This window comes from Alosa alosa, chromosome 11 (genome assembly GCF_017589495.1).
Source record: "Alosa alosa isolate M-15738 ecotype Scorff River chromosome 11, AALO_Geno_1.1, whole genome shotgun sequence".
NCBI lineage: Eukaryota > Metazoa > Chordata > Actinopteri > Clupeiformes > Clupeidae > Alosa > Alosa alosa.
Window position 1 is genome coordinate 20,099,666 of NC_063199.1, and position 25,961 is coordinate 20,125,626.

The window sequence follows — 25,961 nt, forward strand, 5'->3', positions numbered from 1 at the left end:
ATTATTGTTGACACCAGTAGTAAGGAAGTGAGTATTTTTATGGACAAATCGCTATTTAGGTCAACTTTAGAGCTGAATATAGGGAATTGCCCAACAAGGGATATCATCGGGCACCCACCCTATTCTTTTGGAGAAACCCAGGCAAGAAGAAACAGCAAAGAAAAAAAAACTTCAACTGACAAAACCAGGTTCACCAAAATTCTGGCCTTTGACTCCTGGACTATGATAAGCATAGCTTATTGTAATGGCTATAGGTAGTATATTTAACTGAGAAATGAAATTGTGTTATGTTATGTTATCTTAAGTATTTATGTATTTTATGTATATGTAAATACAATCCCTCAAAGTATTTTGTTACAAACTACATTAGATTTGTTCCAATCTTGCAAAATACAAATGACAAAATATGTTAAAGTTAATAAATATGTATTTAAAATACATATAATTAAAATACTGCCCATGTCTGGATATATCTTATCATCTGTTGAAAGACTGGAAAACTCTTACTGGCCCAGTGGCCTTCATGTTCAATGAAATCTCTTTTAGGGAAAAGATAATTTGGAACATCTGCTGCCCCTGGCAGAAAAGGTGTTCTTGTACTGCTGCCAGAAAGATAAATGTGAGATAAATTCCATTTGAGACGAAACTAAATACCTTACTTCACCTTACCTTTCACACACCCCTTTAGATAACCCTGTCCCAGCTGGCATCCGTTAGTATGGGTCTCTTTTTTTCTCTCATGCCAGACCAAGCCCTGGGCGTCTCAGACACCTGTCCACTTTGCATAAGTGACCAGTATCAGAATGAGGACAAGGGAGGCACCGAGTTAGTATATGTAGGAGAAGATTACAGCCATATTCACTTCACAGCATCCTAGCTGAAGAGATCAAGGTTGAGCACTCTACTGAAATCAATCCTGTTGGGGGAATTCACAACAACCACATCCAGCATCTATCAGGAACCATGGTGAGCCTCCCTCTCTCTGTCGCCTTCACTATCTCTCTCTTTGCTCTTCCATTCATTTGTTTTTCTGTCTTTCCTCATAAGTCTGTCTTCCACATCTCGCTCATTTTTTTCCCTTTATGTATTTGGGGCCATATTCACAAAGAATCTTAAGGCTAAAAGTAGCTCCTAAGGGACCGTTCAGTATGGAATGGACCACTGGAGGAAAATAGGGGAGAGTCATGTCTTTTTATTCAGCCAACTTTTATTAGTCTGGGGTCACCCAACTTTTGTATTCATGAAAACAGCAAAATTTCAAAGTGGCTTGTTTGGTGCATATTTTTCTATGTAGCTCTCAGTCTCAGTCTTTACACTTCAGGCACCTACCCATCGGCTCACCACGTTTATCCTTCATTTCCTTATTTTTTGCAGGGTAGGTTGTAAATAAGACCTCGCGCTGTGGCTTTTGAGTGGAGATACTGAGGGTCCTCTAGGCACTAGCAAAGATTCTAGAGCGAATGTGATTTCTGTACTCTTCAAATATCCTTTCGGTCCATAGCTGTCAACATTCAGCATTGAAAATAAGTAAGATTTCCCGGGTTTCTCACCAAAAATACGGGAAATGTCAACATTTTGTTGGGCGTCTATACCATGAGCCAGAGCTAGTGAGCCGAGCGGATGGAATTTTGTAAGAGCGCGGAGTGCTTTTTAATTTAGAGGCCGGAGCGGCCGCTCTGTTCCGCTCATAGACTGTATATATAGAACTGGACAGTGTGGCTGCATTCTACAGTGTTCTATGGAATTGAAGCATGGCTTATATCTTGGAAAAATTTGGAGCCAATTTGAAGTGCGGCGGGCGCAGCAAAAGTTGAAGCATGCGCAGTGAAGAGGAGTCGGCGTCAGGCACGCCCACTCAGTTGCCACTCTACGAAAGTTAAACGCCTTTGTCAAGTGAAACCCGCCCCCTTCTCCTTTCCACAACCCAGGTGACTTCGGCTAGAAAGGCTAGCTGGCTGGATGAATTTTACGGCTGTGACTGAGTTAGCTAAACAGTACAAACAACAATCGGGTTTGTTCTTGTCTGGTAAGTGTTGCGTATCAACTGAAACGTTTTTTTGTCTATTGGTGTTCTTAGCCACGCCTAAGAGAGCTTATTATGTTGATTATAGACTGTGACAATTTAGTATGGTGAATACTAATGAGCTAACAACAGCGGATAGCGAATTACATGCTAACGTTAGCAGCTACATTAACGCTACCGAGGCTAAGTTAGTCATTGAAGTGAAGATTAGCACACAGCCCCCTTAACAGTCGATGCATGATATACTTGGTTTTATTAGTTGTTGCTGTTTTCAAATATCATGTATGCCATCTCAACATGGAGTAACCATTGACTGTACATGGGGATTAATAACACTAGACAGTCAGTACAGTATATGATGTGATAAAGCAACGGTATGATGTGATAAAGCAACGCAAGTTAACGTTAACGTAATGTGAAGCATGGACCTCATCAACCTCGTGTTAATGTAACTACTAGCCATTTTTCTAACGCTAACACACCTCTGTTAGAGCTACTTCTGTGATGGTAGGTCGGGTAGCATAGACTGTAAAAATAGATCGGTAGGTCAGTAGTTGTAGACCGCATAAGTAAATGATCGATAAATGAAACGCCTGCATTAAACACTAGCTGCTACGCCAAGAACCAGTCACTTCTCCATGGTCTACATTAGTCTGCAAGCAAGGGAATGCCTACGTGAAGATGTTTGGCTGGGGTGGTCTGAGGTGGCATGTCCTCCCCCTTTCTCCAAGTACCCTGACATCCATCTCCCTGACATCATCACCCACCGCCACTGGATCAACCTTGAAGCCCCTTATACATGGGACATGGCACAGCACCACTACGCTCTGAAAACACATGACTTTCAATAACTTGCATGGCACCAAGAAAGGTCTGCCTCTGCTCTGAACCTTCTGTTAATGTGACATCATTTATACTTGAGGCTGTACACATCCCTTTGTTTCTATTTTCTTTATTGATGTCACCCAAACTTCAACTTTCTGTATGCCCCCTGAACTCACAACACAAATTGTAAATTGCAATGCGCCATTCAACTAGTGGTGTAGTCGAAGTTAGTTAGTTGTAGTGGTGGGTATACTGTGAGCAACCCCAAATGTTATTAAATACATATCCTTGCCTATTTTAAATGGGTTTACTGTGTAGTCCTGTATCACGTGAGACTATACCACGGTCATTTAACTGCCTTGGTATTTAAGTCAGAGGCCATTGCTTAGTATTTAACTGTAGCCTACACAAAGATGTAGATGTTACAAGAATGTTAATATCAGAATAATTATTGGTTGATACTAAATCAATATTGAATGTTTTTATTTCTTTGTGTGATCTATCATTCAGAATGCTGCAACATGCCACAATCAGCCAAAGAGGACACATTGTAACTCCTCTCCTAGTTACTCTCCATTGGCTCCCTACAGTAGACAGAATTAAATTTAAATCTCTCACTTTGGCCTATAGGACATTGACTGGATCTGCTCCTTGTTATTTTAATTCAATGATCAAGATGTACATCCCAACCGCCCCACTGTGGTCTTCTGATGAACTTCTGTTGTGTCAACCAGTCTTTTTTTTTTATTATTTGCAAACATCGACATTACAGAAAATGCAACACTACGACATGCACATGAATACTACATACGACAAACAGGCGTACATTACATAAACACAGACTGTAACTTAACAAGACATCACATTGACTTGGCTTCCACAAACATAACACAACATAACATTAATAACAGAAAGGCTAAGGATGATTTAGGCCCAGGATGATTACAGATATGATTATCAGGGATGAAATTGATGACCGGAATGAAAAGAAGGGGGATGGGGGTGTGGGATGGTAGCTCTAAGAGTGTGAATGAGGTGGTGTTGGGATGGGGGGGGTGAGGGGTAGTGAGTATGTGAGGATGTATGTGTGTGTGTAAAGATATATATAAGGCTGGCTTGCTGTTGGGCCAGGAGGAGAGAAGCTGGAACATAGAGAGGGAGGGTTTCAGAGAGGAGAGGAGTTGTAATTATTCTATTAATGATAAGTATAATAATAGGAATAACCTGGGCACCCATAATGGCCACAGTTCCACCCAGCCCCTGCAGTTATACTGCGACGAGCTGACAGAGGGGAGGACCTGCGTGCCACCCATCAGCCCCAGGCCCCAGCATATGCACATCCCCACTACCCGACCAACCACACCTCGCCCCAGACCTTCACCCAACACGCCACTCTTGACCTAAATATGTACAGTATGTGAATGGCTAGGTTGAGGGGTCTATCTAGAGTGTAGCATTAAAAGAAGTGGGCATGCATGGTGAATATCTGTCAGGATTTCCCCATGCACACCACACTTACCCTGTGTAAGATGTATGCCTCCTCAATGTGTGCATTAAAATAAGTGAGGCATGCAGATAGACACCTGATGAGGCATCTACCTGCACTCCACTCTTACCCTAGCCTGTTTTGTAGTTTTTGTTTATGTATGTCACCTAACATGTAGTGCGATTAAAAGAGAGTAAAGCGTGCTGTGTGCTTCCAGGACAAGGCATGTGCATGAGCGTATGAGGAGGGTGCACACCGGGGGCCCAGGGCCAATAGATAACCCACAGGACCCAACCAATGCCAAAACCACAGAGCGACCTGCCAGGACCGAGTCTCCCAAGCCATCCAATGGGGCCCCATCAGAATAACGATGGGAGAGGCAGAGAGAAAGAGTGAAATTAGTAAAGTTATCAGAGAATGTAAATAAAAGGGGGAGGGAAAGAAGGGGATGCTATCTATATTACTACTACTAATAATAATAATAGTTCCAGCTACCCTCCCCTGCCTAGTGTTCGATGATGTGTGTTATGATCGTGTGGAGATGGAACTCAGGCAAAGAGGATCAGGACTGTAAGTAGGTGATAAAGGGGTACCAAGGAGAGGTTGTATCCTGAGTATTGATTAAGTTTGTAGTTGATAGGTTTTCTAATGATATATAGTCTGTTAACAAGTTTTTCCAATGAGTGATGTGAGCTTTTTCTTAGATTTCCAGTTCATGAGGATTGTTTTCTTGGCGATAGTCAGCTACCAGCAGTGTTTTATTGCAGGAGTTGCTTAAATTGACTGTGGATGTATCACCAAGTATGCATAAAGGAAGGGATGCTGGGATGTGACAGCCAAAGATGGAAGAGAGAGATTTTGTGACACTCACCCAGAAGTGGTTGATTGGAGTGCAATGCCAAACGGCATGAATGTATGTATCTGGGTTATTTTGTGTGCAGTGAGTGCAAAGATCCGAGCCAAACCCCATTTTAGCCAATTTATGTGCAGTGAAGTGGAATCTGTGAAGGACCTTGTATTGTATTAGTTGTAGATTACTATTATTTTTGTCATGAGGTAGATGTTTTGCACATTTTGGTCCAGAAGTCAAGTAACGGGAGTAATTGATAAGTCTGATTCCCATTTGTGATATGGCAGGCCAATTGTTTTTCTGAACGAGATATAATTTTGTAAAATGTGGGAGAGGGAATATTAAGCAGCTCTGAGATTGGTGGGGAATGTCAAGGTTAGCTGTCTGGATGTTAATTTTTCCTAGGATAGATGATTTAATTTTGCAGGTATTGTAAGAAGTGTTTACTCTCGATGCCGTGCTTCTGGACCAAACAGGAAAATGAGGCCAGATTATTGTCTTGAAGAATGTGTTGAAGGTGAGTGATGCCCTTTCCCATCAATGTGTGAAAGTTAAAGTGTTTTTATTGACGGTGAAATCTGGGTTATTCCAAATTGGGGTGCAATTGATGGTGCTATAGGTGAATCAGTGATGTGGTAGAATCTCCACCAGGCTGTCAGAGTAGCTGAAATTGTTGGGGCTTTGAAGGATGGATGTTTTGACCGACTGACTGCAGAAAGGGAGATCTGAGATTTTAATTTCTTTACAGATTGTTTGTTCTAGGTCTAACCAGGTGTTGTCTGAGGGGTGGGGTGTAGCCATTTGTGGATGTAGTGGAGCTGGTTGGCCAGGGCATAGTGCTGGAAGTGTGGGGCCTCTAGTCCTCCCATTGCTTTTGGTTTTTGGAGAGTGGCGAGTTTGATCCTTGGGGTCTTATCTTTCCAGTAGAATTTAGTTATTAATGAATCGAGAGACTTAAACCAGAGGGTGGTGGGCTGAGTTGGAATCATAGAGAATAGATAGTTTATTTTGGGCAGTATTGTCATTTTGATTACTGAGATTCTGCCCATGATGGATAATGGGAGGTTCTTCCAGCGTTGAAGGTCATCATCTATTGAAGTGAGTACAGGGAATAATTTAGGCTAAATAAGTCTGACAGCCTGGGGAGACTTTATCCCTAAGTAAGTGATATAGTTAGTGCAGAGTGGGATAGGTGAAGAGTTGGCTGTCACATCCCAGCTGTTGGGATGTAATGGGAGAACTGCAGATTTATTCCAATTGATTGAGTATTCAGAAATTTTAGAGAATGTGTCAATGAGTTTGATGGTTTCTTCTACTGATGTTGTGGGGTCTTGAAGAAAAAGAAGAATGTCGTCAGCATAAAGGCTGATTTTTGTGATGCATATATGGAGTCTGGACACCTTTGATGAGGGGTTCTGGCCGGATGGCAGCTGCTAGGGGTTCAATGAAGATTGTAAATAGTGAGGGGGAGTGGGCACCCTGTCTAGTTCCCCGGTGAAGAGTGAAACTTTGTAATGTTAGTCCATTGGTGATTACTGTGGCTGAAGGAGAGGTATATAGAAGTTTAATCCAGTTAATGAGCGACTCGAAGCCAAACCTCCCTAATGTGGAAAACAGGAAATTCCAGTTCACCCTATCAAAAGCTTTTTTTTTCTCGTCGAGAGTTGCTATGATGGTATTATCTTGAAAATTTGTAGAGTGATACATTATATTTAACAGTCTCTGGGTGTTGGTGGATGAAATTCTACCTTTAATGAAGCCTGTCTGGTCTGGGTGGATAATGGATGGGGTGACCTGCTAATCTGTGTGCTAGCATTTTTCGCGATTATCTTATTGTCCACATTGAGGAGAGAAATTGGTCGGTAGCTGGATGGCAATGTTGGGTCCTTATTGGGCTTGAGGAGCAGTGAAATTGAGGCTGTGGTGGAACTAGTTGGAAGGCGTCCTTTCTGTTTTGATTCATTAATCATTCTGATGAATAGTGGAGCTAAGATGGTCCAAAATTGTTTGTAGAACTCAGCAGGAAAGCCATCGGACCTGGTGCTTTATTATCGGGCATCTGTTTCAGGGCATCAAATAGTTCTTGTTGAGTTATAGGTGATTCTAGGTTTTATTTCGGTCTCATTGAGTTGTGGTAATTCGATGCTGTTTAGGAAAGAGTCTATGAATTCCTGGTTGGGGTTTATTTCTGAAGAATATAGTTTATTGTAAAACTGGTAAAAAACATGATTTATTTCTTCAGGTGAGCTGGTTAGCTTCCTGCTGAGTTCTTTATGACCGGGATTGTTGATTTTTTTCTTTGTTACGTTGGATTTGATTTGCTAAGTATTTACCTGATTTATTGCTATGGTGGAAGTTTTCCTGCCTTAGGCGGTGAATCATAAATTGAGTGTGTTTATTGAGTATTTCATTGAGTTTGAATTTATGTTTCCTAAGTTTTGCCTGTGTTTCTTCAGTTGGGTTGCTTGCATTGGTTTCTTCTAACTGTTTAATTTTATTGTTGAGTTCTACTTCCTGTTCTTTTTCCTTCTTTTTTTTGTATACTGAATGAGATGATTCTTCCTCGAGTTACTGCTTTTCCTGTTTCCCACAGAAGGGAAGGAGATGATTCAGGGAGCCGTTCATTTCTAGAAAGAATGCCCACTCTCTCCCAACAAAACTGGATGAAATTTGGGTCTTGTAAGAGGGATGTATTAAAACGCCATTTGCTAATTGGTCGCTGTTGGTTCGTTATGTTCCATTTAATTGTAACTGGGGCATGATAAGCTAATGACTATGGGATGAATAGTTGAATCAGATATTTTTCATTATAGAGTTGCTGGTTAGAAAATAATCAATATGGGAATAGGAGTGGTGGACGGAGAGAAAAAAGAGTAGCATTTGGAGTCTGGGTTCTGAAGCCGCCAACAATCGCCAAGGCCAGAATCGCTCATGAACTGTTTTATTGTTTTTGTGGATTGCCAGATTCGTTTTGCTTTTAGAGTGATCAGATCTGTCAAATGTGGGGTCTAACACTGTATTAAAAGTTAAGCTTGCAATTATGATGGGACAGCCAGATAGAGTTGAGATGGAGGTGAAGAGATTCTGAAAGAAAACTGGGTTGTCTGTATTAGGGCCATAAACATTAACAATTGTTACAGGGGTATTGTGAATTGAGATGTTTATGATGACAAAACGTCCTTCTGGGTCTGTGACGGTGGCGTTATGGATGAATGGGATTCTTTTGTTAATCAGAATGCAAACCCCTTTGTTTTGTATTGTAATGAGATGAGAAAATGTGATTGAATTGTCTTGATTTGATGCGGGTGTAGTCTAATTCTGAGAGATGAGTTTCTTGTAGGAGACATATGTCAGCTTTTAAACTATCCAAATGATTTAAGATTTTGAGCCTCTTTGCCTGAGATCCAATCCCACGGATGTTCCAGGTCAGGAATGTAAGTGGTACCATGTTGTGATTGTACAGTTATGAAAATGTTTGATAAGGTGGGTATTGTGTGTGTGAGAGTGTGTGCAGGTGTCAGTTAGATAGGAGAGGGGGAAGGGGGGGTGGAGGAATAGGTATGTAATGTGGTGTGCGAATGAGATGTAAAGGGTAGGGCTGAGAAGAATATAGAGCATAAAGAGGTAGGAATTTGGTTCTGGAGTGGTGACAGCATGAACATTTCCTGTTTAGCATTGAAAACATACAGATCATAATTTGACTTTAGCCTATAGACATAATAAACAAAACAGACAGGACACACAAGCAAACATGTATAGACAAAACACCATGAATAACATTAAACATTGAGAGAGCAAAAGAGAATGGGTGGGTAGGGGAGCAAAAAGGAATGAAACATAAGAAGAGAGGGAGAGAGGTGATCCAAGCATCAGTAGGCAGTGGGTTAGAGAGTTGAGGGTGACAATGTTATAATCAAGATGAATGTTGGCATGAGGTATGATGTGCTATAGCCAGGTGGTGATATTGGGGTTCGCGATACAGAGTTCCATAGACATACAGTTTATCGACTGACAGTGCTGCTCCTTTGCCCTCTAGCCTGAGTTGTTTCATTATGGGCAAGAGGGCTCTTCTTCTTTCCTGTATTACTTGTGGGAATTGGTCGTTTAGTCGAATGAAGTGCCTTTCAGTTCTTTTCCTTTGCTTTTGATGAGTTCTTTGTGTTTGAAGTGTTGAACTTGGCGATAGTGGAGGAGGTTTTTTATTGTCTTTGGAAGTGAGAGACGGTGTACACGGTGGAAGGTAATCTTGTCAACTGTTTCTGGCGGTAGTTTGAGAGATGACTGCAAGAATTCTTTTAACTGCTTTCTCTGGGTCGTCGGGTGTATCTTTAGAAGTTGGCAGGGGAATTCGGAAAAAATGAGGTTATCGCATGCTGCGCGCACTGGAGGTCTAGGATTGTTTCTTTCATGATCCGATTTTTCGCTGGTGAGTTGATTAACATGGTCGGATAAGTTTGTGATATTTCCCTTTGAGTTCACGGTTTTTCTAATGCGAAAGTGTGTCGATCTGTGATTGGGAAAATTCGAGGCTGGCTTTTAAGTCCTTAATATCTGTGTGCAGATGTTCCAGTATTGCAAGTTTGTTGTTTATGGATTGTAGTAAACTGACCTCGATGGATGTAGAAGTAAGCGCGGCGTAGGTGATTCTGGTTCAGTCTCTGTTGAGTAGTCACGAAAGCGTTTCTTGCTGGGTTCAGATGACATAACGTCCAGAATGAAGAGGTTGCCATTGGAAAAGGTGGAGAATATAATCCGGTTTTTGATGAGAGTTGTAGAGAGGTATTGGTGGTTTTTAGTAGAAGAAAAATAAAGTTTTGTATTTCTGTTTACAAGCGTCAGTGTTCAGTGCGCTGCCATTTTGGATCTCACCCAAAGTGTCGACCAGTCTTAAACGCTAGGTCAAATTCAAGACTCTTTTCCTCAGTGGTACCATGTTGGTGGAATGAGTTGCCCAGTGCTCTTCGTTCTTGTGATAGTTTTTGGTCTTTTAAGCACTTCTTATACATTATGGTTTGTATGCAGTAGTACTGTTTTATTTTCATTATAGGCTGTTGATTAATTTGACATTGTTTATTATTGATATTCTCCTTAATGCAGTCTTACCATGTTATTGTTATTATATTATTGATTGAATGGGCATTATTATTTATTATTGCTTTCCCCCCTCATTGTTTATTTCATTAGGCTATTGATTGATCCCTGTTTTAAGTATTATATTGTTTTGTATTTGTTAAGGGTAACCATAACCATCATAATGTGGTATTTTCTTATGCACTTGAAACAAAGAATAAAAATGTTTCTTTAAACATAGTACCACTTTAAACACATCACACACTGAACAGCAAAGTAGCTTCCTGATTATGTGTAAAATGTTTAGAGTATCCTGTCCTGATGTAGTAGGTCCATGTTCTCATATTTTTACAGCTGACATGAAGGCTGCAGTATTACATTTTGATTTATAATGGAGCACCCTCTCTGGTGAAAGACTAGCAAGCCTGTGGTAGAGGCATACGATTACAGACATATTGAGAGGGCCTATCAATGAGTTGTCACAGTTTTCAATTTAGACGTATTATTTTGCAATGATGTAACGCCTACGGGAGGATTTACCCCCGCAAAATGCTACGGGGAGGATTTCTAATGCAAAATGCTTCTCCAGCAGTGCAATCGCGAGGTAACAACGATACCTTAACGCATTTTCAGATACCGCTGTTCTGAGCATACTAAGCAAATTGGCCATTTGTAACTTTGAATCCCTCCTCACGTTAAGCTATGGTCCAATAATGTGTTCACTAAAACACAAGTAACGTTATTTGTCGGGCTGATTCATAAATGGGCATACCGAGGTTGTCGACCTAGCAGGCTAGGTGCCGTTTTTGCCATTTCAAAACTAAGCAAGAGTTAACGTTAATGAAACTTTACATCGCCTTCTCCAGTGACAAAGTATATTCAAAAATGAAGTTGCAAACGATGATGGCGGCAATCACTGGTTACGTTAAACCATTTGAAACAAGTAGGACTGTAAATGATGGTGACTATGGCTAACGCCACTTCGGATCAATATAGCAGAGCTTTTACTTTACCTATCAACTGGCTAATGCTAGCATGATGTAGCATGCTATGAGCTAATATACTTAGCATCTAATGAAAGAACAGAACATATCTTTTTTCACAAAGAATCTGTCACAACTAACAACGATGTCTCTTACCAGCAACTACACAATGTATGACTATCAATATGTATTTAGTCAGACTGTGATAAGATATAGCCTAATGATAATAACAGCAACACTTATTTAGGTTAGATTATGTGTCGAAATCATAGGGTCGAAATCAGGTGTTAAAATAAGTGAGCGATGACGCCGGTAGTGTCTGCAGCCAGCTGTCAATCATAGGTGTAAACACGCCTTTTAGATTTGTTAATATAACATTAAAAAAATAATTTCAGCGAGAAAAGAAAAAATTGTGTGTATTGAAGCATCTTGAAAACTATTTTTTCAATAAAAAGTTGTTGATACAAAATAGTTTTAGTTGAGAAAAGTGACACGGAAAGTTGGCTACTTGGCCATTGAAATACATGGGGATGGGCGGAGTTACACATTGTACTGCAGCCAGCCACCAGGGGGCTCTGGACTAACGCTCGCATCACTCTTAACAGACGGCACACTGTCCAGTTCTATATATACAGTCTATGGTTCCGCTCCAATTTCGCTCCGATATCGCTCACACTACGAGTCTACAATGCACAATTATTCCCTTGTGATTAAGAGCTGTAGCCGCACGTGCATTTCAAAACATTGCGACGTGAAATGCCACAAAAAGCGTTTTAGGATTGTTTCCTCTCGAGGATTAGGATTGTTTCCTCCCCTAGGAGAGGAGTCCTCTCGACTTCTTTCTCCAGACTTCGGTGCTACTTTTAGGTCTAAAATGCTTCGTGAATTACTCCTAAAGTTACGAGTGACACGCCCATTATTTTTAAGAGTTGCTCCTAAATTCACCAGTTAGGAGCTACTTTTAGCCTTAAAATTCTTTGTGAATACGGGCCCAGACCAGTAGGCCTACTCTTAGTAAGGAAAAATGATAACTTCTAAGACAAGCTCCGTTGCTATGGTTGACGTCATTACCCATGCACAAGCTTGACTGAAGTGACCACCTTGATTGGCTGATGATTATAACGCGGGAAACCCTCCCCTACGATGATGAGTGACTGGTGACAGGTCTTTCCGGTGAGAATGCGTGCGCTACACAAGTAGCCTACTGTGGACGGAAGATGATGAATAAATAGCCTATTAAATAAAGAGTAAGACAAAGCAAATAGCCTATAGCATAATGAAATATACGGATTGATGCAGTATATTTCAACATTTTCTAAATTAATCTGTATGAAGACACGTAGGCCTAGGCAAAGGGGAGACACAATTTAATTTGATTTACAATGAAACGTTACATTTAGTTTATAGCTACATGTTGACAATGAGGTTTTGTTTTTGTTAGTGGTGTTATTGCATCCCTTAGTTACAATGCACTAGTGGTGGGCGGTATACCGGTTCACACCGTAAACCGGTGTATATTTTCGTTATGATGTGAATTTTTAATATACCGCCATACCGGTGTATTTGATTACACAACGTTTGAAACGCTGTGCAGCGACAGTGTTTCAGGCGGACTTTTTTCACGCGACGATGGTGCGAATTGCGAGGCAGGCATAGTGAGGGTAAACACAAAACACCTTAAGTTTTCCCCTGAAGTATGACCCTTAAGGTTTAATTCATCCTTAGGTAAGGGGTTTATTTAAGGGTGTTGCACAGAATACCTTAAATTGTTTCTTTAGTAAAGGAAAAAACGTTAAGGGATACTGTATTGAAAGGGATTTACAGTCACGAAAATTCTATTGAGATTGTTCAATAGCTGTAACTAGCTGGCTAGTAGGTGATGTCGTTAGTTAGCAACCCACCGAACACAGTGAAGTTTAATGATCTTATCATTCATCTCACCTTAAGAATATTCGTTGAAATTATCCAGGTAGCAAGTAAAGCATGTTATAGACATGAACTGCGCAATTCTAGCAGGCTAGTTAGAAATGATCCTGACTGTCATCAGTGCACCAAAACGAACTTTTTTGTTAATGTTTTGCCTAGCGAACTGAACCGAAACTCATGGCAGGCTAACAAGACATCTACATCTACATGAAGTTAACGTTAGCCTACCACTAACGTCATGCAAACCACACAATAACAATAAGGCATGTTTCTGATAGGCCTATTTGACAGAGTAAGCATATTAGCAGAGAGGTTTTATTTTAAATTGTATAATTTTCAAAAAAGTATAATTATTGCAAGTTGCACTACTTTTTGTATTGGTTTTATACGTTTTATTGGTTATATAAGATGTTTGTGAAATTTGCACAGTAAAAGTTCTGTATTTTGACTGCAATTGTCTTTGCATTCTGATTAGATTCTTCATTAGAGTCATGAGTAGAATCATGATCTTCTTGAATTTCCCCTGGGGATCAATAAAGTATCTTATCTATGAGTGTCTTTGTAAACAGCATCATTTTCTGGGGCCATGCAAAACTGCATTACCACTAGTGTGGAGTTATTCTACATCATGACAGTAAAATAGACCATCCTTAGTCAATGTACTGCAGCAATTCCTCTCTCAACCTGTAGAAAATGCTGTGAACATCTGATTATGCATGAAAAAAAAAATACCGTCATATACCGTGAAACCGTAAGAATTTTTAAAAAAAAATCTGTGATTTGGTTATACCGCCCAGCACTACAATGCACAATATTCCCTTGCGGTTGAGAGCTCCTGTAGCCGCATGTGCATCTCAAAACATTGCGACGTGAAATGCCACAAAAAGCAGTTTAGGATTGTTTGTGAATAGGTCTAGGACCTAGAGAGTTAGAAAAAAACGAGAAAAAGGAACATAGCATTTAATAATAGTGTAACGTCTTCCGAGGAACATAGCATTTAATAATAGTGTAACGTCTTTCGGACTGAGAGCTATCCTCCCAGAATGCAATGTGTGTGAATGCTAGATTGTGTAATGTCGGTTTTTGTGATCGCATTTACCTTGTCATGTATGTGTTAGTTTGTGTAGTCTTTCTTTAGGTTGTACCTCATGTGTTTACCCCGTGTATGTCAGTATTTTATTGACTTTCCTTGTGTTTCTTGTGTAATGGCGTCTTGGTATGTGTGTGATTCCCGCTTCCATTAATATAACTTTTCATTGGACAACTTTGAGTCTCATCAATCGTTACAATAGTTTACAAATGTTTAATAAATGCAGTGTGTAGTAGAAGAAAACCTAAACTGTTGCATGGTTGTAGGTGTTTTTCACTGGGTGGAGGTAGTGTAGTGGATATAAGGATTCATCTACAATCAATGTTACTATATTAATATTCAGGCAACTTTAAAATATGATGGTAGTCTTAGTGGGCCAGAAGTGGTGGTTTGATATTTGGAAATCTGATTGTGGTATCCGGGATTTTTCTCAAAATTTGCCCCCCACCTCTTTGAAAATATCTTCTGTGCCCGTCACCTCCTCATTTGCAATTATTTTACCTGTGCAGTGGAGAGTACATGGTGGCTTGGTAATTTGATTGGCAATTTTATACTAGAGAATTTAGGCCTACTAGGCATATTACTATTAGTAACCAGTGTTAACTCTTGTACATTCATGGCCCCCCACCTTTGCAATTCTGTTTCCTGTACAGGTTTGTCCAGGTGTGCTGAGCCAACTGCTCCTGCTCTCTCTCCTCTCCTCTGGGACTACTGGTGTGAATGAAGTGGATCTCAACGCACTCGAAAAAATCATTACGCATATTGAGAATACGTATGAAACTACCATGCCATTCTTCATAAAAACTACAACATAGGAAAGAGAATTCACTGTCATTATTTGTAACTGTCTGTTCTCCCACAGGTACCAACTAACAAGTGGTCAGAATGTCATTCAGACTGCTGTTGCTGTCCGATTCCCGGCAGATCAATGTGAGTCTGGTCAGCTGAACCCCGAAAAACACCTGCCATCCCGTGAAGATGTGATCTCTAAAATTCAAAACTCATCGAAAGATCGAGTGTTTGTGGGAGAAAACCTGGTTGCCGCTCGACCTGTTGGTAAAGGGGATACAGCTCATCATTCCGAGTACATTCTGTTGGGCAAGATCAGGGATGATATAAAAACGACTCCCATGAACTACCTGACCTCAGATCACCTTAATGACTGTGTGGTATTCTACACCTACAACTCCCCCTGTGTGAACCAATGCCTAAATCAAAACAAACAAAGATATATCTTACCATTTGTTGAACGTCTTTGGGAAACTCTCACTGGCCCAGTGGCCTTTGTGTTCAATGAAATCTATCAGGGAACAGAAAATGTGGAACAACTGCTGTCTCTGGCAAATAAGGTGTTCTTGTACCGCTGCCATAATGATAATTGTGTTTATTGTGGAAAAACAAGGGAAACTCTTCAAGCAAGTAATTGTGTTGCAACGGGAGAGTAAATCAAGAAATCAGAAGGATATCAGCACAGTTAATTTTGTTGTCGCTGTTTACATTTACTTTTCATGTCATTGTCTCTGCACTGTACACCTTCATAGATTAAAAATGTTAGGTATCTGTGCAGCCTGTGGACGTCATATGTGGGTTCGCCCATATGCAAATCTGTAGAATCAAAAATGTGTCTTGCTCCATATTCTTTGTTTCCACACATGTGAAAGTAAATTAAAAAAAATGTTAAATACAGCCCCAAGGGTCTTTATACAATCAAACTTAAGATCAAATAGATCGCATCGCAATAGGTTTTCAGTGCTGTCTTAACTCCAACACACATACAAACTGTAAGCCTTGCAGTGGGTTCAGGGATCAAACCCTGTTTCTTCCATAGATTGCCAAAACTCATTATTTTCTAGATGTGATATTCAGAATGTGTAAATATATTTAGGCTACATGTTTCGGAGGCTATTGCGTTGCGCCTGGTATTCATAATTTATGAATACATGGTTACTGCAACAGATTCATAACCTCAATAATTGTTTATTAATATAGGCTAATGACAACCACTGCCTCTAGAAAATAAACGAACAGTCGGCCGCACATTGAAAGCACAATTTGAAGCCTTCCCGAGGTGACAGCTGAGCAGTTCTAACTGGTGAAGTTAGGAGAAACTTCTAAAAATAATGGGCGTGTCACCTGTTACTTCAGGACTCCAATTATTTTTGGACTAAGAGTAATTCACGAAGCATTTTAGCCCTAAAAGTAGCACCTAAGTCTGGGACAGCTTAGAAGTAGTCGAAAGGACTCTAGACCTCTTCACAAACAATCGTAAGCAGCTGTTTAGCATTTCACATCGCGATGTTTCAAAATGCACGTATGCAGAGAATGGTCTCAATCGCGAGGGAATTTGTGCATTGTAAGGGATGCAATAACTAGCCTCATAAACCAGAATCTTCACTTCTCTTCCTGAAAAGAGTCTGGCATCATTGGCAAGTGTCTTCTTCCTGGTGGGTGGACACTGAGTTCCTTTAAACAAATAGGCTAGTAATGTTTTGTAATGACGTATTAACCGGAGGGGTATTCCATCAACCTCCCTATGAAGGTGTAGCGCTTAACAGAAATAGCCTGGCTTGAACTAGCATAGACTTTCACTTGCTGAAGCCGTTAATTACCTCAAGCGGCATCTTGGCCATGTTTATCTAAGCGAGGTTTAGGTCAGCTTCATCTCTGTTCTAGAAAAGTAGACCAAAACAGTAGGTTGACGAAAAGAGTATATGTGTCGTAAAATTAAAGCAATAGGCCTATTGCCACGATTTCTGTTCGATGTACACAGACATCCCAAGTCTCCCGGAAGTTCCGGGAGTCTCCCGCATATTGATAGCGGCTCCCTGACGCCCGCAAATTAGATAAAATCTCCCGGAATCTAGAGTGAGCGATCAAGAGCGCGCATGCGAGACCGCGTGTGCATCTGAGTGTAGCGCGCACACGAGGGGAGAGAGAGAGAGGGGTGGTGCGTGTGTGTCTGAGCGCATCCAAGACAGAGAGCATCCTGATTGGCCTGTTTCGCTAAATCAACCAATCAGTTTTCAATGTAGGCGGGCTTTTATGTCTTTTCTCCCGAACTTAATTAATCAGTTCAGTAGAAACAGGAGCGTCATGGTCAGTGCCTCAAAAAAAGGAAAATGTAAGACCCATTTCAAAGTGTAGGCTACCCTTGTCTCATAAGAGTAAAACATAATGATGGACCTAATCTTGCACGCTGCACTGTTTGTAAACAGTGACTTTAGCATTGCCCATAGCGGCTAAATGATTGCAAAAGACATGGGGGGGCTTCGTGATGCCTCCCTGAAATGACTTTTTGCAAGTTGGGATGTCTGTGTACAAGCGCCATCTACAGAATTTTCATTGAAAGTCATCAAATTGAACATAAAAAAAATAGATAGGCTAGTTGTCTAGGACTAGCCTACATAAATTGGAAAGTAATGCAAGCATACATTTAAACAACAATGATGGTTTGAAATCAATTGTGAGTTTGATTGTCTTCACTCTTAAACAAACGAGTGAATTGAATAAATAGTAGGCCTAAACTCAAAAAACAGCTTTGGCATAGCATAGGCTATTCAAAATATTAGGCATAGGCCTACGTTCTTAGATTAAAGGGTTCATTCCAAATTATTGTCTAGGAGTAGGTGGTCATAAAAGAAATTGGTATCAACGTAGTATAGCCTATTGTCTCCCAAGTCTCATAGTTCTGCCAAAGTGTAAATATGATTACATTACATACAATAATTAGTGAAATATAATTATCTGAAATGTAATGGCTTTCAATTTGTCATTTAATATTTAATCTGTGTAGCACACAGTTGATTTGACATTCATGAACAGTTATCGAAGCGGTTGAAGCGGTTTAAATCAGGCTATTAGCAGCCTATACAGAATTACAGTGCTGGCCAAAAGTATTGGCACCCATGCTAAAGTTGACTGAAAAGAGGAATATAAAATCATCTTTTGGAAATTGATCTTAATGCCTTAAGTGAAAAATGAGGAAATATCTAACCTTTAAGGACACCAATTTTCTTAGTGAATGAATAATGTATCATAAATAAATAAATGTTCTTCCTTAAAATACAGGGGTCATAAGTATTGGCACCCCTATGTTAAATTCCCATAGAGACAGGCAGATTTTTATTTTTAAAGGCCAGTTATTTCATGGATCCAGAATACTGTGCATCCTGATAAAGTTACCTTGGCCTTTGGAATTAAAATAGCCCCACATCATCACATACCCTTCACCATACCTAGAGATTGGCATGTTATTTAAGTTAGCCTATTAGCTGGTTTGATTTGCATTGAGCTCAATGAGCATCAAACCAGCTAATAGGCTAACTGAATTTCCAAAAGATGATTTTATATTCCTCTTTTCAGTCAACTTTAGCATGGGTGCCAATACTTTTGGCCAGCACTGTATACCTTATGGCTTGCATCAGATATAATGTAGTCCACTGGCATATTTACTGTCAATGAACAGGCAAATGTGCATGACATCAACAGTAGGACATGTCTTTCATTAAAAAGTATAACTAAAAAGTGCATGATCAAGCTTGCTATAGGTGGGAAGCGAACCTGCACACACATTATGATTTTCCTACTACACCGTCTCGCTACGCATCACACCACCACAGAACGCAAACGATGCAAGATTAGAACCACACTAGTTAAAACATTTAAAGTCGCATAATTTTCATAAATTCTTTGGAGATAGTGAATGTGTAAATCCATGCTTGGTGACACTGTCGGAAAAAGCGTTCCTACTTATATTTTTGAAGTTGTAGTCTACAGGTGACGAAAGCACAGGTTGACGGAACCATCTTTTTGGATTTGTTTTCCGACTGATTGGGTTTTTTGCAACACAGCTTAATTAATTTAGCTTGAAAGTTAACCTGCTGGGACCATGAAAACCTAGATAAGGGAATTAAGGATAATTCTGGGATATTGACCTTTTCCGACTGATTGAGCGTATGTTCATAGCTCATCTCGGCTTGCGAGGTTTTCAAAGGGGTGCCTTTTACACCATTTAAGAGGCTCAAAGTAGCTCCACACTTCTGAGGGCCCTGACATTTAAAACTAGGGATGGGTCACTCGACACCAGGGAGTCAGGATTTGTAGGGTTAGCTTCAGCCACTTAGCAGGGCATTTGGCCGCCGACATTTTTGAAAACATGGCGTTACATGGTTGCAACTTCCGGCACCAGTTTTTGCATGCTGATTGGTAGATGCTCATGCACGAGTTTAGTGTTGGGCACAAACGTCCTTGCGCGTCTGTTGGTTTGCATTTCTGGAAGACGACAATTAAAACAACTAACTTCTTGGATTAAGCTACTGATACTTGACTTAATGCCTACATGGTTTAGGCTATATTACCGGACTTTGTGGTAAATAAAAGAAAAATTTTAATGTTGTCATATTAGGCTATTATTTGCCGTATATGTGGGTTGACATAACTGACTATGACCATACATTTTAGCAGATGCATTGCATAGCAATGACCTATATCCAATTATTAGCCTACTCATTGCGTTGTATATGAAAACTATTTTAAAACGCACAGGCTGTAGTTCTGTAGTCCATGACAACGCAACGTCTGGATAATATAGGCTGCTATATATCTCCAAGTGACATGTCAATGACTTATTTAGTTTGCTTTCTTGCAACATTGACATGATTAGGCTATATGCATTTGATTTAAATGTTGAGGCTGCCAGTTGAGACAAAAGCCAAATATCCAACAACAGTTGCAGACTATGCCTGCTCGAACCACAATACCCGAGGGATGTGCGCTTCTATCGGTAAGTTTAACTTGCGTTGGATTCATTTTGTCTGCCTGCAAATGTAGCCTAGGTTTAAACAAGCTGCAAATTCACACTGGGTGCAGCGTTGGATAGCCTATTGTGTAATACAACCTGTCCAAATAATGCATGGATTCCAGTTGCTGCTACTGGAAGCAACTGAATCCATGCATTTCCACTGAATTATTTTTTAGAATCTGATCCCTTATCATACCTGTTCGTTTCAGACTTTCGTCATTTCGACTTATAAGTGACTAAATTCAAGATGGCGTCCGAACGGTAAAATTCCTTAAGGTACTGTCTGTATAAATCGTCTTGTAAATAAACTACCAGTCCTTTTTTAAAGTTCTCCATGTCTCATTTTAAATGTCAAGGCCTTCGGATGTCTACCAATAAAGTATGGAGCTACTTTGAGCCTCGTAAATGGTGTAAAACAGTGATTTATTTGCATGGCTAGGCCGATGCCCGAGGCACCACAACGAAACACTGTGTTGGTAGCATTGGCTAACTAGCGCCAGATTTCTGAGTGCAGGGGACAAGCCGAGGTGAGCTATGAGACATACGTTCACACTCGGTATCATGTTTCAACACACTTTAGGTCAAAATCACACCGGAATTCTCCTTTAAGCAAAATTATATCATGTAACGTTACAGTGTCAACTGGACTACATGTTAGCAAGATACACATAATGTCAGCTAGCTCTGCACGTAGCTGGTCAGTGGCCTATGCAGGAATTGGTAAGTTTTGTTTCATGTTTATTTGATAACATAGACTTGTAATATATGCTTGTAATCTGGCCCTTTTCTATATAAAAAAAGTGTTTTTGTGCTGCTTGCAAACCGCAGTGCTTACTACTAGATTATATGCTAGCTTGAAGTTGTGTGTGAGTTGATGTGGCTTTGGTGAAGCTGTCTGGATCAGCATCTATGTGAAAAATGTCATTTGCCTTGGTTTCCTGCCCTGCTATTTAGTCACAATTTTTTTATATATCTGTGTTTTGTAGCCATTATTGGTGAAATCTATGGCGTGGCCATCAGACATTATGAAATAGGCAACAAGCAGTAGTAGCAGCATTGGGCAATACATTTTCTGACTTTTATGTTTAATATCATGGTGGTGTGCTGAGACATTTTCTTATAATTTTCTGTTGAGACACTTTCTCATAAATACATTTGGCAAACACTGTAGGATAGCCTACTGTAGTTCCACATTAGCTTTTGAGTAATCAGAGCAGCAGCACAACCTAAAACAGTTGCACTGTAATGTTAAAGCTACAGCTAAGTAGGAGAGCCCTACAAACAGTCTGAAGCAAGTTTGCTGATGTCAGATTAAACTCTAAAATGATTTGGACACATCATTGTAGACCAGTTGCAGCGCCATATGTGCGTGCAAGTCATGAACATAAGTTAGGGAACCGATAGCCTAAATATTTCAAAATAGTCTGCACAAACCCATACTTGAGCGCGCGGGTGTTCACTTTCAATATGACATGGACTCAATTGCTTGCGTCTTCACCCGAACAGTAGCAGGCAGCAGATTGTAATGAATATGGGTGATAAATAAGTAGCCTAGCCTAGCAGCCTATTCACTTTGCTGCTGATAAGGATGATGGCCGGGTGCTATTCGCCTAATAAAGATCTAAGCAATGCGGAATTCAGCTCGGAACATTAATTATTTGTCTAACAAAGATTCTAGAGTGCTACACAGATTTGCGTGAGAAAGATAACTTTTTCCCCCCACCGTGAAATGCTGGGAAATTGCACATTTTAACGCTGAAATGCAAAATAAATCTTCGGGTGGTGTTCCCCCCGGAACGCCCCCCTATTATTATTTTTTGTCAAAAAATAGTCATCATTGAAGGCCTAACCACTGAACGCACGGTCCGCCACTGATGAACACCCTCTCATCGAGTTTGTGCTCATCAGGGCGCACCAGACTGTGATTGACAGTCAGATCTCACACAGCTCTGATTGGACCAGAAGAACCGGGAGCTGTGGGTTTTGCAAAACAAATAACAGGCTCTAGGTGGAGGTAGAAGTGCGGGTTTTTTTTTTCTAAAACTGGCTGATTTATGTTGTTCTGTTGGAGCATAGTATCGGTTTCAGTGAATATGATCAAAAAAATCTTGCCAACTGCAGCTTTAATTGAATAAGGCCATATCACTACTCATTTCCCCTCCTCCAATTTGACCCCAGATGTGAATGTATATTCTGGAATTATAATAAACCAGGAGTTTCCTAGATCTGTGCGCTTCGTTCATTACCTTGGCGTCACTTTGCAACACTGTGCTGTGCGTACAACAGAGCTACAGAACTGTTGTTACATCCAGAATAAGGAACTATTCTTTCGCAAGCCAGCCTCAAGTTTTTACCTGCTCTTAACTACACTGGAATCTACTCGGTCAACGGTGTCTCCATTTGGAATTAAGGAAACAATTTTAATAGCATTCTTCAATCTATAGCATATGAGTTAAGAGTAAGAGTTCCCTTTGGTTCAATACTGGAGGCAAGTCTACATGTGTGTGAAGTGCTAACGTAATTTCTTAGAGATAACCAAAGTCTCTAGCTTACATTTTTTACCACGATTCTACCGCGAAAAATATAGCCTACATAGTCTAGACGGATTTCAGAAAAAAGGCCTTCTATAAAAAGTGAGGAGCATTTATGGGTACAAGTTGGGAACCGGCCTACCTTATATATTTCAAAGGTGCTGAGTCCAAAAAACCAAAGCAAAAAAAAGTTTTTGATCTTCTACTGTAATTTGCATATCAAAATGGCGCCAAATTGCCCATCTTGCCCAGTCATTGGACCATTTCCCCCTAGTTTTTTTAGGCAATCAAGATGAGGAAATGAAGTTTCTAGATCAATAGTCAAGGGTCAGAGCAAGGATATAGTGGAGGCTCACTGCCTTTTTTATATGCAAATGTACAACTTCAAAGGTGGCATTATATGTGTTATTTTTAAGGTGGACATAAATATTCAATAAATGTTACTCTGAAGTTTCCCCTGTTGATAAGACGGGAAAAACCCAGGTTAATAGGGAAAAATATAGCCTGGTGAACCAGACCCACATTAAAATGTAGGGTCTGGGGACTCACCATTCACAGTGCTCGGTCCGAGGGGCGGGATAATTGGTTGTCTTTCCAGTTTCCTCTGCACGCAATAGGATAGCGCTACAACTCATAAGTCCCATGCGTTTTCCCAACAGCAGAGCTAGCTAGTTAAGTTGGCAAACTTTTGCCAACTTAAAAAAAGCTTAACTCGTGTCACGCTGTTCGCCAACAGCAATATACACAATGTGGTTGGCCCTATCGAAGTTTCATTTTTCCAGCTTGCAAGCCAACGGAGAGTTGCTAGACTAGCCCGCTAGGGTGCGTCTAGATTTCTAGGCTAGGAAAAAATATTCAAAAAGAGACGATCCTAAAAAGTTGTTTTCATGTTACCGGATGTGGGATGGTGGGGAAGGGGGGCATTATCCCTCTTCATGTTTGCCTTAACCCTTTGCAGACCGCACGTTCTAATTTCGGTACCCCAGTACCGATGACGTTCAGTCTAATAACTCCGCCATACCCCAACCAATTTTATCAATGAAAACTTCCTCAAAAACGTCACATCATAGGCTTTCTGGCACATATGATTAGTTAAAGGGATTTGTGGTGCGAATTACTTTTACTGAAGGAAGGAAAAATCAAGAGTTGGCGTCTCCCTCCACTAGAAAAAAAACAGCAGGAAGCACTATGCATAGATTGATCTTCACGTCGTCCAAAGGAGAAACTACTGGATCATCTGAGGGTAAAACAAGTCTTTTTTATGTTATTACTACTTGTTATCCATGTTATTACTTCAAAATCGTTTTTAAAGTTATTTTTCCTGGTAATTACACCTTGTATGCATGGCGTAACATAATCGTGTGGTGTGTTCACTTCAGCTGATATGACAGCTTGTATTTTTAGCACACCGTAATCTTTAGTAAACTCATTATTTTCAGTAATTTTTGGGGGTTACTATATGTCAACCAAGATTACAGACCTACTAGGACTGAAACTTTAACGATTTGTTCTATTTTGAACGATTGTTTCGTTTGTCATCTGATGATACAGAAAACTAGCTAAGTTAGGTAGCGTTAGCATCAGGAGGAGGCTGCAACATGTCCTTGACGCGTAGTCGCGATAAAGTTCACTCCCCTGCTTCATGACTGGCAACTTTATGTTAAGTACACCTAATCGGTATTTTATTGTCAAATAAACCTTTCATTCCTTCGTAATATGTATAGCACAATTTACAGTTGTTTGTAGCCAAGTTGCTTAGCTTACTTAGATAGAAACATCTGACATGAATGACAACGTTAATGTTATGTTACCGACGTGAGTGTGTTGATCACCGATGGTGTAACGTAAGGATTTTATTCATTGACTGCTGTTTTCATCATTACATGACTGAATATTTGTTAGAAATGTGTCTTAGTATTGTTTAACTTTTAGGCTGTAAGGTTGGCTGCTACGATTATGAGGTTTTTGGTTGGCTAACTATGATGGGAGCTCATACACCCAAGCCTACTCGTCGACATATCATTTTCTAAAGGTGTTTTGTCTTTTACGCAACTGCAGTAGCCTATATGCGGTGTGTATGTGTATGCATACGCTGTTTAGATGTTTTCTGTCATATCTCCTGACTCATGTTCATGAATCAATGTTTGCTTGTAAGCTGGTATGCTATGTATAGTTTAGCCAAGGCAATAACACTTATAGTGAGCTCTGAGACTAATGTTACCTCTCCAAGCAATATTGTCAAGTCAAGTCAAGTCAAGTCAAGTCGGCTTTTATTGTCAATTTCTTTACATGCACTGGTCATACAAAGAATTGAAATTTCGTTTCTTACTTTCCCATGCAGACATAGACATGCTTTAAATGCAGACATAGACATACTATAGACATAGCCATAGACAATAAACATTAAATTAAAGTGCAAGACTGAAATATAGAACATGTATGTATCAAAATAGAAATATAGGACATATATATAAAAAGAATAGAGGTAGTTGTGTTGTATATTTATATAGTCTAAACAGTTACATGAAGTTTAAACTTGTGCTTGTGTGACCTGTATATTTACATTGATATGCAGTATGCAGTAATTTCAAAATATATCAGGCTTGATGTGAAGCAGCAACACGTTAGGGGCTGCCAGTCACAGTGCAGTTCCACAGGCGGTGTTGGGGGGGGTTAGGGTAGACAGGATCCTAGTTTCCTGGTTCCTGGCTGGCTGGTGGGGGGGGCTGTCAGTGATGGGAGAGTGGGTAGAGTGTTCAGCATCCTGATTGCTTGGTGGATGAAGCTACTTGCCAGTCTGGTGGTGCTTGGGGGCGGAGGAGGCTCCTGTACCGCTTCCAGAGTGGGCAGGAGGCTGAACAGTTGTGCAGGTGGGTTGTATCCTTGACAATCATTAGTGCTTTAGCGGGTGAAATGTGGTGGTGTAAATGTCCTGCAGGGAGGGAGTGGTGCTCCAATGATCCTCTTAGCTGTGTTAACAGTGCGCTGGAGGGTCTTCCTGTTCTGATCTGTGCAGCTTCCGCCCCACACTGTGATGCTGCAGGAGTCGATGGTCCCTCTGTAGAATGTAGTCATGACAGGGAGGCGTGGCACTTGCCTTCTTCAATTTGCTCAAGAAGTAGAGGCGCTGCTGGGCTTTCAACGCCAGTGATGCTGTGTTGGTGGTCCAGGAGGTCGCCGCTGATGTGCACCCCAGAAATTTTGTGCTGCTCACTCTCTCCACAGCATCTTGGGTGATGGACAGTGGTGGCAGTTGTTTGTGGCCTCTCTGAAAGTTGACAACAATCTCCTTGGTCTTGCTGACATTTAGCAGGGAGGTTGTTGTCTTTTGCACCATTTAGCCAGCAGGTCTACTTCTTCTCTGTAGTGAGCCTCAT

The 25,961-nt window shown here is 40.5% G+C and overlaps 1 protein-coding gene across 1 annotated transcript; it reads left to right on the forward strand.

Moving 5' to 3' along the window:
* Positions 1-619: 619 nt before the first annotated feature.
* Positions 620-15,716, forward strand: LOC125303850. Its single transcript, XM_048257792.1, has 3 exons — positions 620-966; positions 14,907-15,025; positions 15,116-15,716. Exons 1-3 carry the CDS (start codon positions 964-966, stop codon positions 15,696-15,698), a joined length of 705 nt encoding a protein of 234 aa, XP_048113749.1. The 5' UTR covers positions 620-963; the 3' UTR covers positions 15,699-15,716.
* The last annotated feature ends 10,245 nt before the right edge of the window (positions 15,717-25,961 follow it).